This window comes from Ursus americanus, chromosome 21, assembly GCF_024610735.1.
Source record: "Ursus americanus isolate L20-20 chromosome 21, mUrsAme1.1.p, whole genome shotgun sequence".
Lineage (NCBI taxonomy): Eukaryota > Metazoa > Chordata > Mammalia > Carnivora > Ursidae > Ursus > Ursus americanus.
The window spans coordinates 58,746,862-58,763,193 of record NC_142147.1 but is presented as its reverse complement, the minus strand read 5'-3'; the positions used below and the strand labels follow the sequence as shown (position 1 = coordinate 58,763,193).

Below are 16,332 nucleotides of genomic sequence, written 5' to 3'. Positions count from 1 at the left end.
TGGTCTGCTCAGAGTATCACAAAGCTGAAACCAAGACATTGGCTGGGCTAGGCTCTTATCTGGAAGACCTGGGAATTATCTGCTTCCAAGCCCAATCAAGTTGTTGGCAGATTGCAGTCCCTTGTGGTTGTAGGACTGAAGTCTCTGTTTCTTCACCGGCTGTTAGCCAGGGGTTGTTCTTACCTTCCAGGGGCCACAGTCTGACTCCCTCTCTCTTCAAAGCCAGAATCCTTCTGGTCCATCGATCCTTCTCATGCTTCGACTCTATTTCTTTTTTTAAAAGATTTCATTTATTTATTTATTTATTTGTTTGAGAGAGAGAGAGGGAGAGAGGTGGGGAGGGGCATAGGGAGATGCAGACTCCCCCCTGAGCATGGAGCCCGACATGGGGGTCGATCCCAGGACCCCAAGATCATGACCTGACCCGAAGGCAAAAGCTTCACTGACTGAGCCGCCCAGGCGCCCCATGCTTCGACTCTTTTGGATTTCCTTTTCTGTCACCAGCCAGAGAAAACTCCCTGCTTTAGAAAGGCTCACGTGATTGGGCCACATCCACTGGGATCATCTCCCTGTTTTAAGGTCAACCATGCCATATAACTCAACCCCATCACAAGAGTGAGAGCTTACCATATTCACAGGTTCCAGTTCAGAACTTCCTCACCAATACTTATCAGGTTTTTTTTTTTTAAGTTTATTTTTTTAATAATCTCTACACCCAGTGTGGGGCTCAAACCCCTCAAACCCATGACCTCGAGATCAAAAGTCACAAGCTATTTCGACTGAGCCAGTCAAGTGCCCCTATAGTCAGAGTTTTTATTTGCTATTTTGAAGACTGAGCAATCCATCATATTATTAAAATTTGTACCTTAATTATTCCTGTTGGCCATGCTATGCATACCAAGTATAATGCCAGCAACAGGGTTTGCGAACATGGTAAGCCAGGCCCTGCCTTCACAGCACCGGTATTTCCCTGATTACTTCTGAGCATATATGTCTTTTCTGGTTTGTTAGGCCAGTCATGTTTCTTCTAATGTGAATTACGGATTCATAGCCTTTATCCATTTTTCTATTAGGCTTTTAGTCATTTTTTTTTTTTAAAGATTTTATTTGTCAGGGGGAGAGAGAGCGAGCGAGTGTGCACTCGCGCACAAGCAGGGGGAGCAGCAGGCAGAGCAGGCAGAGGGAGAAGCAGGCTTTCCGCTGAGCAAGGAGCCCCATGTGGGACTCAATCCCAGGACCCCGGGATCATGACCTGAGCCAAAGGCAGCCGCTTAACCGGAGAGCCACCCAGGCGTCCCTAGTCTTTTTTTTTTTTTTTTTTTTTTTTAGATTTTATTTATTTGACAGAGAGAGACAGCCAGTGAGAGAGGGAACACAAGCAGGGGGAATGGGAGAGGAAGAAGCAGGCTCCCAGCGGAGGAGCCTGATGCGGGGCTCGATCCCAGAAAACGCCGGGATCACGCCCTAAGCCAAAGGCAGACATTTAACAACTGAGCCACCCAGGCGCCCCGTCCCTACTCATTTTCTGATTGGAGTTAAAAAATATTTTCTGTTGGAGAATTGCTGGTGTTGTCGGGGGAGGGGAGGACTTGGAATTGGTTCAAGGAATCCAGTGTTGTTTAAGGCAAAAACAAAAGAAAAATCCCATGCTGTGGAAAGGCAACGATCCCATCTGGGGAGACTACTCTAAGGGAAATAAGCAGAGCTGCACCCCGAGTGTATGCGCAGGAGTGTGCATCCCCGGTACTGGGTACCACGGGGTTGAACAATGAACTATCTGGGCTTGGTAGAAATGACAGTGCCGGACAGAAAATGGAATTTTGACCCAGGCACTAAAATGCATTTTTAATAACAGGGAAATGAGGGGGTGAGAAGAGCATGATATATACAGTAGCTCCACAAGATTTATATGACACCCATACGTGTGAACTCCTGGGATAGTCACTGGCACGAGACAGTGGAACTCGGGGCCACTTGCTCTCTTGTACATTTCAAATTTGTCTAAGTGAACACAAACTACTTTGAAATCACATGGCCTACGTGACATCCGTTTGTGGACCCTTTTCTCAGAGGCCACCCTCCTGTCCATCCGTACTTGCAAAGGAAGTCCCCTTAGTGTCCACTCAAGCTGGGACTCAAGAGCTCAAAGGCCAAGGAGGCCAAGGAGTGACATGGGTGGCCAAGGAATACAGTAGGCCAGGAGACCAGGACTGCTGGCCCTTCCTGTGGCTCCAGCTGCCAGGCAGGAGTGGCGCTGCTGATATTCTGACCAGCAGAAAGCAAAGATCAGGATTCTTATGCAGAAACTTCCCATTACAAAAGTGGAATTTTTAAAACATCTCAAATGCGGAAGGTCATTAGTTTCCCATCTGCCTGCAAACAGAAGCCAGGCACGCTCTCCTAAACTTTCTGCAACTTCCACACCAAGACGTCAGGCCCAGAAGCATCAGGAAGAGTGGAAAGGGGCCGTTTTCGAGCACCCACCTGGGGCCAGTAAGGTCCCAGGGGCAGGGAGAGTCCTCAGCCTGTCAGCCTGCATCAGGTCATAGTTGGGGATCTCAGAGCTTGGAAGTTACCAGGCTTAGGCAGCGGATTGCAAGCCAGGCCTCACCGGGCGGTGGTGGGAGGGACAGCTTCTTTTACTTACACACAGGTGGCTGTTTGGGGAGACCGAAATGGGGGCGGGGACCCTCCCAGGAACTCCGATTCACCAGTGTCACAGACAGAGGCTGAGCAGCCCTGGGAAGGCTAGAGCCAGAGTACCGGGAACTGTGTCCAGACCCTGGAGGCTCCAAGGCCCCCAAGATGAGGCTGCCTTCTCGAGCCACTCATGGGGCTTCGGGCCGGTGGCTCTTCCTGTGGATGACCAGCTGGGACTTCCAGTCGAAGCCACGGCCGCAGTCTCCACAGAAGTGGCGCCGCTGGCCCGCGTGGCTCTTGCGGTGGATGACCAGCTGCGACTTCCAGCTGAAGCTGCGCCCGCACTCCTCACACGCATAGCTCCGGGGGCCTGGGAGCACGCGCCGGGGGTGTCGGGCCATGCCTGGCTCCCGGGAACCCTGTGGCAGCTTCTGGGCGCCCCCGACGGCCAGTGCCGGGGCCCGTGTACCCTGGCCATCTGCGTGTGTCCGGTGGTGGATGACAAAGACTGATTTCCAGTCGAAGCCTCGGCCACACAGCTCACAGGTGTAAGGCTTCCTCCGTGGAGCACCAGGCTCCAGCCCTGCTCCCAGCACTGCCCTGGCAGACAGAGAGGCCCCAGACGGGCCCTCCCAGGTGACAGACCCCGGGCCCCGGGGTGGCTGCGCCTCTGGGCAGTGGGGTGGACCCTCGCAGTGGCTCTCACTCTCATCTCCTGGGGGAAGGAGAGGTGGCAGTCCCAGGTAGCCCGGTGCCCTGGACCCTGGCCCACCCTCTCCCTCCAGGTGTGTGGGGCGGACATGCTCCCCCCCCCACCAGAGAACAGGTGGTTCAGGCCGCATGGAGAAGCGCTCACCTGGATGGAGGCTTCTTCGACCCTCTGTCTCTGAACGCAGTGCCTCTGGCTCCGACTCAGCCCGTGCCTCCGGCTCCGACTCAGCCCGTGCCTCCGGCTCCGACTCAGCCTGTGCCTCTGGCGGGGGGGCCGGTATCCCTGCCAGGGTGAGGGATAGTCAGGTAGCAGTCCTGGCATGGGGACAGGTAAGGGACTCTTACGTATTAGGTGCAGGGGTGGGGGACAGGGTGCCCCCAGGTAACGAGTGGGAACTTGGGTAAGCACTGAGAGACGTGCACAGGAAAGGGCTGGGCAGTGAGCCCTATAGCCAGTGGTATGAGGACACCAAAGGAGGGGTCATGGCTGGTCCTTACCCAGGGAGACCACCGTGCCATACTTCTCCAGCATTGCGTCCCAGTACAGTTCCTTCTGTGATGGGTCCAGTAGCCCCCACTCCTCCTGTGGGGATGTGGCCCATCACCCTTGGTGCCCGTCCAGCCCCATCCTCTACCCCGCCCTGCAGTGCCCTACCCTGCCTGTGTCCCCTGGCCACAGCTTTACTAATTACTTGAGGAAGCGGGCAAGTTACCAAAGCCCTTTTGCTCATTAAGGATGAAGGTTGGGGCACCCGAGTGGCGCAGTCGTTAAGCGTCTGCCTTCGGCTCAGGGCGTGATCCCAGCGTTCTGGGATCGAGCCCCACATCAGGCTCCTCTACAAGGAGCCTGCTTCTTCCTCTCCCACTCCCCCTGCTTGTGTTCCCTCTCTCGCTGGCTGTCTCTCTCTGTCGAATAAATAAATAAAATCTTAAAAAAAAAAAAAAGGATGAAAGTGAAAAGGGTGTGTCACGGTTGGGAAATAGGGCAGACAGGACCTGTCCTTCAGCTCACTGGGGGGATGCTGCTAGCACCTGTCCCCCTCAGAAGCCCCACTCCATATTCTAGCCAGACAAACTGAAGCTGAGAAGCCCCTGACGCGTTCCGCGGGAAGCCTGGGTGGGGGTGGATATGACTGTCCCCACCTCCTTGCCTTGAACAGTGTGCTGCATTGACAGCAAAAGGCCTGGGGACCCAAGGGGATCCAGCCACCTCTCCCCAAGCCCCTGGTTACAAAAGTAAAAGAGATCCTCCTTGGAGGAGCTGCTGAGGGCCGTCAGCATCCCCAGATGTGGGGAGCAGGCTGCAGGGAGGTTGAGGGCAGGAGGACTCACATTAGGACGTGCAGCCAAGCATCTCAGGGCTCAGATGATGTGTGTGGGTGGGGCGGTGGGCGGGCTCCTGCCTGTTGCCAGAGGGTGAGCTCTGGAGGTCGAAGCAGGGACCCTTGTGGACTCCCTGTCCCTGGGTTCTGCTCTCCTTGCCTCCCAAATTCCCATCATCTGGGGCTTTGCTGGGGTGGGAAAAGTAGTCCTGACAGACAAACCACTGCAGGTCCAGTGACAGGGAGGTGGCAGCCACATGAAGCCACAGCTGGAATGCTGCTAGCTGGAGGTCAGAAGCCTTTGGAGGTTGTGGTCTGCCCACCCCGCTGTTTCCCACTGTGCCATCAGACTGTGAAGAGAACCTGCAGGAATGTTGTGGCCTCCAAGCACATCTGAACCCGCTCTTCTACTGGGAACGCTCCCCAGCGGAGTGGCTTAGGAGCAAAGTTGCTGGGAGAGGACAGGACCCCTGCTGCCCACACTCAGGAAGCGAGCACTCCAGGTAGCAGGGGTCTCGGCGGAGCTTCCATGCCCAGCTGGCCGCAGCCCAGGGCTCGTTGGCCTCTGAGGAAAGCCCCAGGAAAGAGGTGGCTGCAGGTTATTTCCTGGCTATCTCCATTCTGATCCCTGGTGTGCTGGGGAGGCCAGGCTGTTGCATGGTGCTCAGGCTTTCTTGCCAAGGTTCATCATCTTGACCCCACACCGTGCACACTTGAGGGTTCAAATCCCCAGGTACCAGTTTAAGACTACTGGGTGATTCAAAATCCCCGATTTCTCTGTATATGAGAACGCCAACGCCAACCCCTACCAGTTCCAGTCACTCCAAACCAGATTCCATGGCCTGAAGCCCAAATTTCCCCCAATTTTAGAGAGACCACCAGCCTGTCCCTATACCCCAGGACCTGCAGGAGGGGCCCTGATACCAACTCCATTTCTGGGCAGCAAAGCGCACAAAAGCTGCGAGCCAAGAAGCCTACAAAACTGACAGCAGAGGGGCCCCCAAGGACACACTCCTCCTACTGGGTACCTGCACCTCCTACCTGGGGCTGCTTACCTGAATCCTGGGTGCGTGGAAGGATGTGGAGGCCGGTTCCCGGTGTCCAGGGTGCCTCTCGCAGGACTGGGCTGGATTTGGGGGGTTGGAAGGTGCTAGGAAATGAGGCAGATGAAGGTCAGGGGCTGCTCACGTGAGTCACGGCAGGTGAGCTGCTGTTGGTGCTGCAGCTTTGGCTTTCCTCTGCCAGGAGGCAGGAGACTACTGTGTGTGCCAGTCACACGGCAGGCAGGCAGTCCGCCAGTCCTTTCCTCCTGCCTCCTGGGGACCCAGCTCTGCAGTCTGCAGTCCTTCCTGAGCCCTCATCCCATCTTGGGACATTGACATTCCCTCCGGGAGCACCCCAGACCTTGTGGGGCTCCCACTCTCACCCATCTCCTGCCCATCAGCATCTGGCTCCTCCTTCACACTGCAGCTAAGCTGGGCAGACCTCTCCATCTGGGTGTCCTGTGAGCCCTCCCCGGAGGTTGCCCTGAGGAGCTCCACTGTTGCTGAAGGGTGGGATCTCCCCAAGGACTCTTCTGTCTTCTGTGCTGATGGGAGCACCACTTGCTTCAGGACATGGGCTGTGATCTGAGGGGGAGAGGCAAGTCACAGGGGCTCTAGTTTTGCTCTGTTCCTCCAAGAAGCCAACATTGGTGACACTCACCCAGCCCAGCAGCTGCCCAGGGTCATGCTGCAGGCCCTCGACCAGGGCTACAGCCTCCTCAGGGCTGCCTGGCTGCTGGCCCTGCACCCAGGCCTGAATCTCAGGAGGCAGTGTGCCCAGAAACTGCTCCAGCACCAGCAACTCCAGCATCTGCTCCTTGGAGCATGCCTCTGGCCGCAGCCACTGCCGGCACAGCTCTCGAAGCCGGGCCAGGGCCTCACGGGGACCTGCCACCTCCTGGTAGCAGAATCCCCGGAAGCGCAGGCGTGCTGCCTCAGGTTCCTCCAGGATGGCCACGGGGTCCACAGAGGGCAGGCGTGGGGGGCCCAGTGGGGATGGCATTGTTGTAGGGTGTCTTCTTGTAGCCAGCAAGAGGGACCTGCAGGAAAGGAGGGATCAGGGTGCGGGCTAAGAGACCATGGCTAGGGTAGGGCAGACAGGCCCAGCCCAGGGAACTGAGGCTCGTGGAGGGAGGACCCTGGCACAGGGATGCATGAGACTGGGAAGGCTTCGTGGAGGGAGGGGTCACAGGAGCCAGCTGCTGACAGGAACTGAAGGCAGAAAGAAGCCTTGTGGATGAATGCTTTGTTTCCAGGAAACCGCGGGAAATGATGAAAAGGTAGGCAAAAGGAGTCATCGCAGGCTTCCAGGGTCTGACTCAGGAGCCAGGGAAAGTGACCGGCAGGAGGCCGAGGGACAGGGAGCCAGGGACCAGGTGAGGCCATCATCCCTGTTGAGTGGGAGCAGTGAAGGTGGGAAGAGGCAGCAGTAGGACACCGGGCCGAGCTGGGCTATGGCGGAGCGTGTGTCCCCACGATCTCCAGGACATCGGGACATATTGACTGAAGTGGGCACCCTGAGGGACCGGCTAGAAGCATGAGGCACCTGTGTGCCGTGAGTCGAGGCAGGGGCTGCATGTACTCCAAGACACCGTGCTCGCTGACCCCAGCGAACTAATGACTCAGAGCGCCCGAACCGAACATGTGACAAGCACAACAAAACAAAGCTACGAGTTGCGTGGAGTCGTGAGCGAACACTGTGTCCCGGCCGTCAAGAGGGTCTGCAATGAAACAAGCCCACCTGGGGGGCCTGTGAGGCCATCTAGAACAGGCCCGACCCCCCAGAGTCCGTCTCCAAAAGGGAGGGGAAAGACGGGGTCTCGCCAGAGGACGGGGAACGCGGTGCTGGGCGCAGGAAGGGCGGGGGCCGAGGCCAGGAGCTGGAGCGCGCAGCGCGCCAGGACGCAGGCGGGGTGCTGGGCGCGCAGGGCAGCCCGGTCCCCAGGGCCGGGGAAAAAGCCGCGCCCCGCCCCGCCCGCGCTCACCTCCACCGCGGCGCGGATGCAGGGACGCCGCTTCTGGTAGGGGCCCCGCCTCCCCGCCCCTCCGCGCGTTGCCATGGCAACTCCGCCCCCGCCAATCACGCGCCTGCGCGGCAGGTACCGCCCCCTCCCTTCGGACTACGTTTCCCGTGAGACTCAGCAAGCAAGGACACGCGCGGTCTCCGCCAGCGGATGCTCATTTCCAAAGGCCTCTCACGACTGAGAAGAGCTCTGTTCCTCTTAGAGAAATCTGAAGAGTCCCAGAGTTGGGGGACTCCCTCCCCTCACTGGCGACCGCTCTTCCTTTGCGTCCGAGCCCTAGACTCACCAACAGCCGTGACGGACGGTATGTGAGAATCCTGCGCATGTGCACAATGGACCCGGCGCCTATTGGCAAGTGAGGTGAGGGGGGAGGAGCGTGACCTTACGGCCATTCAGAGCTGGCACCCCACCGAGGCCCCTCCCCAGCGCTCCTCCTGAGGCTTCGCTCTAGCCGCTGAGCAGTTCGCTTGGTAACCGGTAGAGGACACGCGCTCGCCTCCCTCGGTTACCAAGGCAACGACCAGAGCGTCGCCCGGTCCTCCTGGAGGCCGGAAGTGACGGCTGCTGTAGCGTAGTTTGGCCGAGACTCGCCACCAGGTGGTCCCAGGAGGAAGCGGGCTACGGCCCGGGAGGCGGGCCTCATCGTGGACTTTCTCCACCAACCCCAGGAAGGATTCCAGCGAGGATGGTGCTGGGGTCCTTCATTCGACCTCTACTGAGCGCCCCGCGGACATCGAGGACAGGGACCGGGGTAGGCACTCGTTTACACATGACGAAACTGTCCCAAGATTTATACCCTCAGAGTCTCAGACATGTTCTCAGATGTCAGTACTGCAAAGTGAGGGATGAAGGTTTTTGTCCAGGTCATGGGACGCTGCTAACCTTTTACACCGGGTACCAGAATGAGTAAGAGAGATCTTCAGTTTATCTCAGTAGGCAAGAATGTGGGAAGGGGTGTTTTGCTCCCAGAAACCAAGTAGCTGGATAATGGCTTATTCAATACTAAATTGCATATGCGTGTTTTGATTTCTTGTGATACCTAGTAATCCCTATCTGCCAGCACTCAGTGAAGAGCAGTGGTCTTACTGATTGGAAGCTGTAAGCATCTGCATGACTGGGGCCTATCAACTCTTCTATGTGTCATCAGACTGAGCTGTTTTGGGGAGGCGACTTAGATTGCTTCTCTGGAACTGTATGGATTCCCCAGAAATGGCTTCCACCATCCACTGTATGGGGAGAGCTGGTGCTCTAATAGCTTTAGTAGCTCTCCCCCAGGCATCTTTGTTTAGGTCTCCTCTCCCTGGGGGCTACTGGTTTGCAAGCCTTCTGGAGTTCTGCAATATAAGCCTGGTGGGACCTCAATCCACTTCCCCCAGTGCCAAATCAATATTTGGCTTTCTCTAAATCTGAGAAAGATCCCACATCTGCATCTGCTTCTAGTTCCAGAATGCCATTGCTGTTGACCCGATTCACCATACTCAGTCTTGTGGGTTTGTCTTTTTAAACGCTCTCATCTCTGTAGCTTCAGTGGGTTTCTGAACCAAGTGAAATGCATGTGTTCACACCACCATCTTGCCCCAGAGAGCTCAAGGGCACTTTTACACTCAGCCTGCTCAGGATCAAGAGAAGAACTAGCCAAACAGGACAAGGCTCAACATGACCACAGAAGCTTAGGGGAGGGCAGTGTAAGGCCCAAGACATGGAGAAAGGCAGGTTACAGTTCCTGTAAGACTTCAGTATGGGCCACTGATCAGTCCTAGGGACTGGGAGGGGAGGATTTGAGAAGGGTAGAAGAAGTGAGGCATAGCAGGGGCCAAGCACACAGGTTGGAAGGAGCTCAATGAAGTGTGGAGGAGACTCGTGGGGAGATGGCTTAGGACATCAGACCCAGCTCAAGGGGTCATTAGAGCTCCAGAAATGTCAGTCCAAGATGCAGAAAAGGTTGCATATAATTTGGGTACCCACTTGCTCTTTGACAGTTGCATTTGGCCCTGAATCCCATGGGCTCCCAAGAGCTATCAGTGAGAGTAGAGGTTTGTCTGCATTTCACAGCTGTTCAGACGGAGAGTGGCAAGCTCGTGGTGCCATTCTAAGGGAAGGTAAGATGGGGGTGAGGCCAGAGTGTGTACCAGAGCAGAGGAGAAAGGATGAGTGGCTCAGGATGGGTGAACAGTGGCTCAGAGGCCTGGCATAGAATCTGCATTGAAGGGTCTCTGGGAGCGGGTCCAGCAAGACTCCTCTCCTTGCAGGAGTTGTGAGATTCCAGAATAGAAGACAGGTCTGGCACTGCTGGAAGGAAGTGAGAATGGGAGGGCGATATGTCTGTGGCCTTAGTATATGACACATAGCTGCCGAATCTTGGAGGTGGTGGGACTAGAGGACCCACCGCCTGGAGTTAACCTGGCCACTACTGGTGGCTCCTGCCTAGATTCGCTGGCCTGGATCCACAAAGCCTCAATATGAAGCCTTGTCTGGGGCCAGCCCAGGCTATCCACCCTACCTAGATCTCCTGGGCTGACCCCATACCTCTGGCTGCGAAGGGGATAACAGGTATTATAGACACTCAGTGGGCCTCAGACAGCCTACATATCTACCGTTTGGCTCTCCAAGAGACATGGGTCAAAGCCAAGTCCCTGCAGCTCCGTGACAACACACTGAAGGCATGTATACACTGTGCTAAGATGAAACAGGCATCAGACTGTTACTGGGCACATTTTTGAGAAATTTTTATCAGGAAGCCTCTCTGGACTGTGTTATTAAATCCCTCTGAACCATGACCTGGAGGCTGGAGGGGAGGCTGAGGCTGTGGACTTCCACAGTACCATGCCAAGGATTTTACACAATGGCATCCGTTCTAACTTCTAATTTTCGGTCTTTCTTGTTCCCAAATAAAGAGACCACTGACATTCCTGAGTGTGAGGACTGAGGTCAGGATGGGCCCTGGTCTGCTGAGGGCCACAGGGAGAAACCTGGTCCCACCCGACCCCTCTGACTCCATGTCCCAGCCATGTGCAGGTGTCCCACGATGGGAGGGTGCACACACAGGGCCTTAGATGACAGCAAATCCTCTGTCCTCTGGAGGGAAGAGAACACGTGGGCACTTGCCACCAGACCCTGCAGAAACGAGTAGTCGCAACTGGTCTCCTCCGAACCTGTTGCGATGATCACCTCTCGTCAGGGCAGTGGGGATATAAAGGCTCCTGTAGTGGTGCCTTTGGTAACAATGAGACATGGCCAATGCTGAGGCTTGCATGAGAAACTGAAAGAGCAAGGCTCAAGAGCCATCATTCTTTATGTCTGTCTCCCTCTCCCCACCCCAGGGACCTCCACATCTACTTGCCCCACCCACTGTGGGACTGCCACCTGCGGGTAGCCAGGCCTGGCATCACCCAGCTCTCACACTGGCAGACCAGAGCACGGGTGCCAGTGTGGGGAGCTGTCTGGATGCTGGGCCTGTGGCCTGGACTCAAGTCCTGCCTCTGCTGCGTACAACTCACATTCCCTCTCTCTGCCTCAGTTTCCTCATCTGAGAAGTGGGGATACCAGCCACAGCAGCCACCTCACAGAGCTGGCAACTGGCACGTGTTGGCCCTTATCAAGATCTTGCCTGTCAGGATGTTGCAAATTCCCTCTGTAGGCCTGACTCTCTCTCTCCGTCTCTGTCTCTCTCTCATCTGTTCTTTTCCGCAGGGGTGGAAACTAAGACTTAGAGTCCAAGGTCAACACTAGACCCCCACATGACCTCCCATCTAGTGGGTCCACTCCCAGGAGGCCTTGGATGAAGTGAGGTCTTGGAGGAACATCCTTACGGCCAGGCTGGTGGCCAGTTTGTGCGTGCACAGGGGAGATTTCTAGGACTGCCTCCCCAGCATTCCAGCACTCCCCCTCCTCACCTGAGCACCCATAGTCATAACGGGCATGAACGGCACTCTGACGCCAAGTCTCTGCCCTACCAAAGTCCCAGCAGCCAAATGGGGGAAATATCCCCCTCATATTCCTGCAGCCTGACCACCTAGGGTTGGAGTGAGCTGTGGCTGAAACGGCAAACATCGTCACTACGCGCAGCGGTGCACGCACACACGGGTCTTCTCCAAAACGTGGATGTGCCGGGAACGTGGATGTTTTACGACAGCCAGGAAGGCTGGAGCTGCGAACTCAGGCTTCGGTGGGCTTTGAAACTGCAGCTGGACCTGAGGCAGGAGTGGGCCCGGCCTCCCTCCCCAGGGAGCCCTCGGACGACACCACCGAAGAAGGCCTGGCCTGGGGGCACAGGCCTGCCCCACGCCGGGCTCTCCGCACAGGTTTCTCTCCCGTGTGGATCCTCTGGTGGTGGAAGAGGGCCGGGCGCTCACGGAAGGCGCGGCCACACTGCGCGCACACAAAGGGCTTCTCCCCCGTGTGGATGCGTCGGTGGCTGAGCAACACCGCCCCCTTGGCAAAAGCCTTCCCGCAGTCCCCACAGCGGAAGGGCCGCTCGCCCGTGTGCAGCAGCTGATGCTGCGTGAGGTTAGAGCTGTGGCTGAAGGCGCGGCCACACTGTGCGCAGGCGAAGGGCTTCTCGCCTGTGTGCACACGCTGGTGCTTAAAGAGCGAAGAACCCTGGCTGAAGGCGGCACCGCAAAGGGCACAGGTGTAAGGCTTCTCACCCGTGTGCGTGCGCTCGTGCTGAATCAGGTGTGAGTTGCGGCAGAAGCGGCGGCCACACTGGGCACACGCGTAGGGCCGCCCGCCCGCGTGGATCTTGCGGTGCTGGCTGAGGTTGGAGCCGTGGCTGAAGGCCTTGCCACACTCGCCGCAGCGGAAGGACTTCTCGGCCGTGTGGATGCGCTGGTGCCGCACCAGTGAGGAGCTATGCCGGAAGGCCTTGCCGCAGGCCGGGCACGCGTAGGGTGTCTCACCGCTGTGGATGCGCTGGTGTTGCGTCAGGTGTGATGTCTGGCTGAAGGCCTTGCCACACTGCGCGCACTCGTAGGGCCGCTCCCCGGTGTGCGTGCGCAGGTGCTTGAGCAGGTCCGAGCTCTTCACGAACACCTTGCTGCACGCCCTGCATTCGAAGGGCTTCTCCCCGGGAAGCAGGCCGGGGCCACTGTGCAGGGCCTTGCCCAGCTGATCCCAGTTCGGGGGCTCCTGGCCAGCAGGGAGTCCATGAGGCTTGTGGCTAGCCAGACTCTTTCCTCCTTCCCCAGAGGTGAGACCAGCCTCTAACTCTGGAATTTTTGGGAAAGCTCTCCCAGGGGCCTCCTGCCCATATGGCTTCTGACCCCCACATGCCCTTAGCTGCTTGCCTGGCATGGGGCGGGTCATAAGAGCCTTCTCCCTGGGTGGGCTGGCCTCGGCCGTCCTCAGTGGGGAGGTCAGCCGCAGACTGACGCTGGCCTCCCCACTGCCAGGACCTAGCAAGAGCCGCTCCCAATAGATTACAGACACCCCTGTGGGTTTTTTCTCCTGAGAGGGGGAGGTGCCCTGCCAGCCCTCCAGGCTTTTCCCACGTTCACAGATGCCAGTGAAGGGGAGGACCCTTGTACGTGCGGGAGAGGAGCCATCATGGAAGGCCCCTGGCAGCGCAGCTTCTCCTGGAACAACCCTGTCACATGCCAGATGACGGGAACCTGAAGGCACAGAAATGGTAGATCCTGGGTCATCCTGGCCAAGAAGGGATGACCAGGGAGGCCTAGTGGTCAGGCAAAGGGGATGCCAAGGACTGGCTGTGCAAGCTAGGGAGAAAAGCAGCACCCACACACCAGTGTCTGTAATTCACTTCTGTCTCGGGGGACTGCCCAAGCCTGCTTTTGCTCCTTACACTGATGGCGACCTGATGCTACAGGCTTAACTCACGAACTCTGTTTCCCCACTGCCTCTCCCCTAGCACGGTCAGCTCCATGAAAGCGGGACCAGGAGCGTCCTGGTAAAGGCTGTGCCCCGGTGCCTGGAATGAGGTACCCTGGGAGCTCCCCGCTGATGGGCAAGCCAAGGCCGGAGCCTCCAGGAGGGGCTGACGATAGAAGGAGAACGGGAGGGAGTCAGGTGGGAGGCAGGAGATGAGACTGTCCAGGAAGGCAGGGAAAGGGGGATAGAAGCCTGGCCATTGGTGGGCCCTAGCTCACACCTCTGAGTCCCCACTCACCAGGGCTGGGCTTCCTGTGAGCATTCCTGGCTGGGGTCACAACTGTCCCACTGAGAACCCAGGGATCCTCGCCACGCTCAAGCTGGATGACTACCCGGGGTCGTGAGGCAGAGAGTCCTGTGAGAAAAGACAAGCAAGTGAGAGGCCAGGCCCAGCTCAAGACAACCTCCTGCCCAACAGATGGCAGGAGTCACGACTTTATGGGACACAGACGGTGTCATCTGTGCAACCAGAAAAACACACCACTGGGAAGGACTCACAGGAAAAGTTCAATGGTTCCTGTGGGGAGAACCGTGCTGGCAGGGGCAGGTGAAAGGGGCCGAGCCTGGACACAGAGACTCCACAGTGGCACAGGGACACGCGGCCAGCTGGTGTGAGGCTGCTCACGGGCCAACAGGAGACATGGGGTTAGTGCCGGCGACAACTGAGCTTCCCATGGAGAACCCAGGGCCTTACCCAGTGAGGCCACAAGTGCGAAGTTCTCTAGCATCACGTGGCAGTACAAGGCCCCCTGGGCTGCATCCAGGAGCTCCCACTCCTCCTGGGAGAAGTACACGGCCACATCCTCAAAGGCCATCAGGCCCTACAACAGTGGGCAGGGGAAGATGGACACGATCTAAGCTATGGCTGTATGACCCAGGACCCACCTCCCTGTCCCAGTGGCTACCTTTCCTCATGTCCCTCAGAGGCTTACCTTCCTCCCCTACCCCCTCCTCCCCCGGGCTCTGCAGATGAACTTCCCTCCTCTCCCCTACACCCTACCTGTCTAGGGCATAGATGCCTTTGCGGCCTTCCCACTGGTCACTTCCACAAGGCAGCCAGAGCAAGCTCACGGCCTTCAGATGGCCGCCACCCCAAAGGCAGGCCCAGGTGCCCACTTATGCTCCAGCCTTTGCACAAACTGACCCTCCCCAGACATGCCCTTAACTGTTCTTGCAATTAGCAATTGTACAAGTCCCAGCTATGGACCCGCCAGGACATGCCCATGTCTGGAGGGATGCCCCCTTCTGCTGAACTTGCCTGACATGCCAAGGCTGCTCCTCCAGCACGAAGGACTGGGCTGATCCCCTCCAGTCACTACAGGAGGGGGCCCAAGGATCTCCTGGGCACACAGGAAGCCAGTTTCCTCCTCCCTCCATACGCCCCCACCCCCTACCCCCATTTCCTTGGCCAAAACCCTGTCTTCAGCCACTTGCCAGACTTCTCCCAGAGCCCCAGGGGCTCCCAGCCTGTCTCCATCTTCCTGGAGTGCTACCCAGCCCTGGCTGAGTCCATGAGATTCCTTCCTCCTAAACTTGAGTCCCAGGCCCTGCCTTGGCTTAGAGTATCAGGACTGTGTCCTTGGACATCTGCAATTCCAGGTCCACGTGATAATACCTCCACTCTGGGACATCACAGACTCCCTGATCTTACTCTGAAGCCCACTTTCCCTCAAATTCCTGTTTCTGTCTACAGCAGTTCCGTTCTTCCGGGGTCTCAGGCCAAAAAAACTGGGGACTGTGCTCCACTCGGGCCACTGGCTCCCACGCCACACTGAGACATCAGATCTATCCAGAATCCAACCACTCTTCCCATCTCCACTGGCCTGGTGTGCCGCAGGTGCCGTCTTCGGCCACCTGGGCTGCGGCAGTGCCTGCTCCCTGCACACGGCCACCCCTGCTCTGCGTCATTTTCCCGCCAAGCAAACGGTGGCAATACTTTAAACACCCTAACTTAGAGCATGTCCAGTCTCTGTTCGAATCCTCCCACGGACCCCGACGCAACTCCAGCCTGCCATTTCTCTCCCGTGCTCACGTCAGGAAGCTGTTTCGGAAGCACCTAGGCTCAGTCTCCCCCCAGCTTTTTGCAAGTGCGGGACCCTCCGTCTGGAACTTCCTTCTACACCTCACTCCCTGGGCTGCCAGAAGGGGGGCTCTCACACGTGCACGCTCCACTGGCCTGAACACCGGGGCCTAGGACGAACCGAGAGGGAGACAAAACGTCCAGGTAAAGTCCCTCCCTGAGTCGAGACTCGGGTCCCTCCAGGACGGATCTAGGCGGTGGGTGGGGTCTTAAACTTCCTCTACTCACCTGCGCCGGGTCTGTCAGCGCCGCGGTCGCCATCGGAACCTGCACTTGGGGACGCGCAGGCAGCGACGGACGACACGGACGTCCCGCCTCCGGGCCTCATTCTCCCCGTCCCTCTAGGGCCAGGACGCCGCCTGCCCAGCCGCCCGGGGGTCGGGGAACACGTGACTCGGGGCACCGCCCCACAGCCCCGCGGGCGGCCGGGCTACACCCGGAGAAACCGAGATTCGGGCGGCGCGACCATCGCCCGCGACCACGGCGTGCGCCTAGCGGCCCTCCGCTCGCGCACTCGTCGCGGCCCTCGCTTCGGCTCTGCAAGCCTCCTGGAAACAGGCTAGGGCCCACCGCGCTCCAATCCCCAACACCGGTGTGGCCCCACGCCCCGCAGCGAAGTGACAGTC

General features: G+C 57.8%; 2 protein-coding genes across 5 annotated transcripts; both read right to left on the bottom strand.

The window, feature by feature from the left end:
• Positions 1-2,290: 2,290 nt before the first annotated feature.
• LOC148108350 (zinc finger protein 446-like) lies at positions 2,291-8,939 on the bottom strand. Of its 2 annotated transcripts, none has more exons than XM_087853324.1 (7): positions 7,702-8,939; positions 6,378-6,756; positions 6,100-6,301; positions 5,729-5,823; positions 3,850-3,934; positions 3,497-3,634; positions 2,291-3,355 (listed from the first exon to the last, which is right to left on the bottom strand). In XM_087853324.1, exons 2-7 carry the CDS (start codon positions 6,717-6,719, stop codon positions 2,829-2,831), a joined length of 1,389 nt encoding a protein of 462 aa, XP_087709450.1. In that variant the 5' UTR covers positions 6,720-6,756; positions 7,702-8,939; the 3' UTR covers positions 2,291-2,828. The 2 variants fall into 2 exon arrangements, with proteins under 2 accessions (XP_087709450.1, XP_087709449.1); XM_087853323.1 differs by having other exon boundaries at positions 8,027-8,939.
• A 1,502-nt stretch (positions 8,940-10,441) lies between these two features.
• Positions 10,442-16,329, bottom strand: LOC148108349 (uncharacterized). 3 transcript variants are annotated; one of them, XM_087853301.1, is made up of 4 exons: positions 15,935-16,329; positions 14,321-14,447; positions 13,865-13,981; positions 10,442-13,349 (listed from the first exon to the last, which is right to left on the bottom strand). In XM_087853301.1, exons 1-4 carry the CDS (start codon positions 15,965-15,967, stop codon positions 11,896-11,898), a joined length of 1,731 nt encoding a protein of 576 aa, XP_087709427.1. In that variant the 5' UTR covers positions 15,968-16,329; the 3' UTR covers positions 10,442-11,895. The 3 variants fall into 3 exon arrangements, with proteins under 3 accessions (XP_087709427.1, XP_087709428.1, XP_087709429.1); XM_087853302.1 differs by lacking the exon at positions 15,935-16,329 and adding an exon at positions 15,659-15,788; XM_087853303.1 differs by lacking the exon at positions 14,321-14,447.
• Positions 16,330-16,332: the final 3 nt, after the last annotated feature.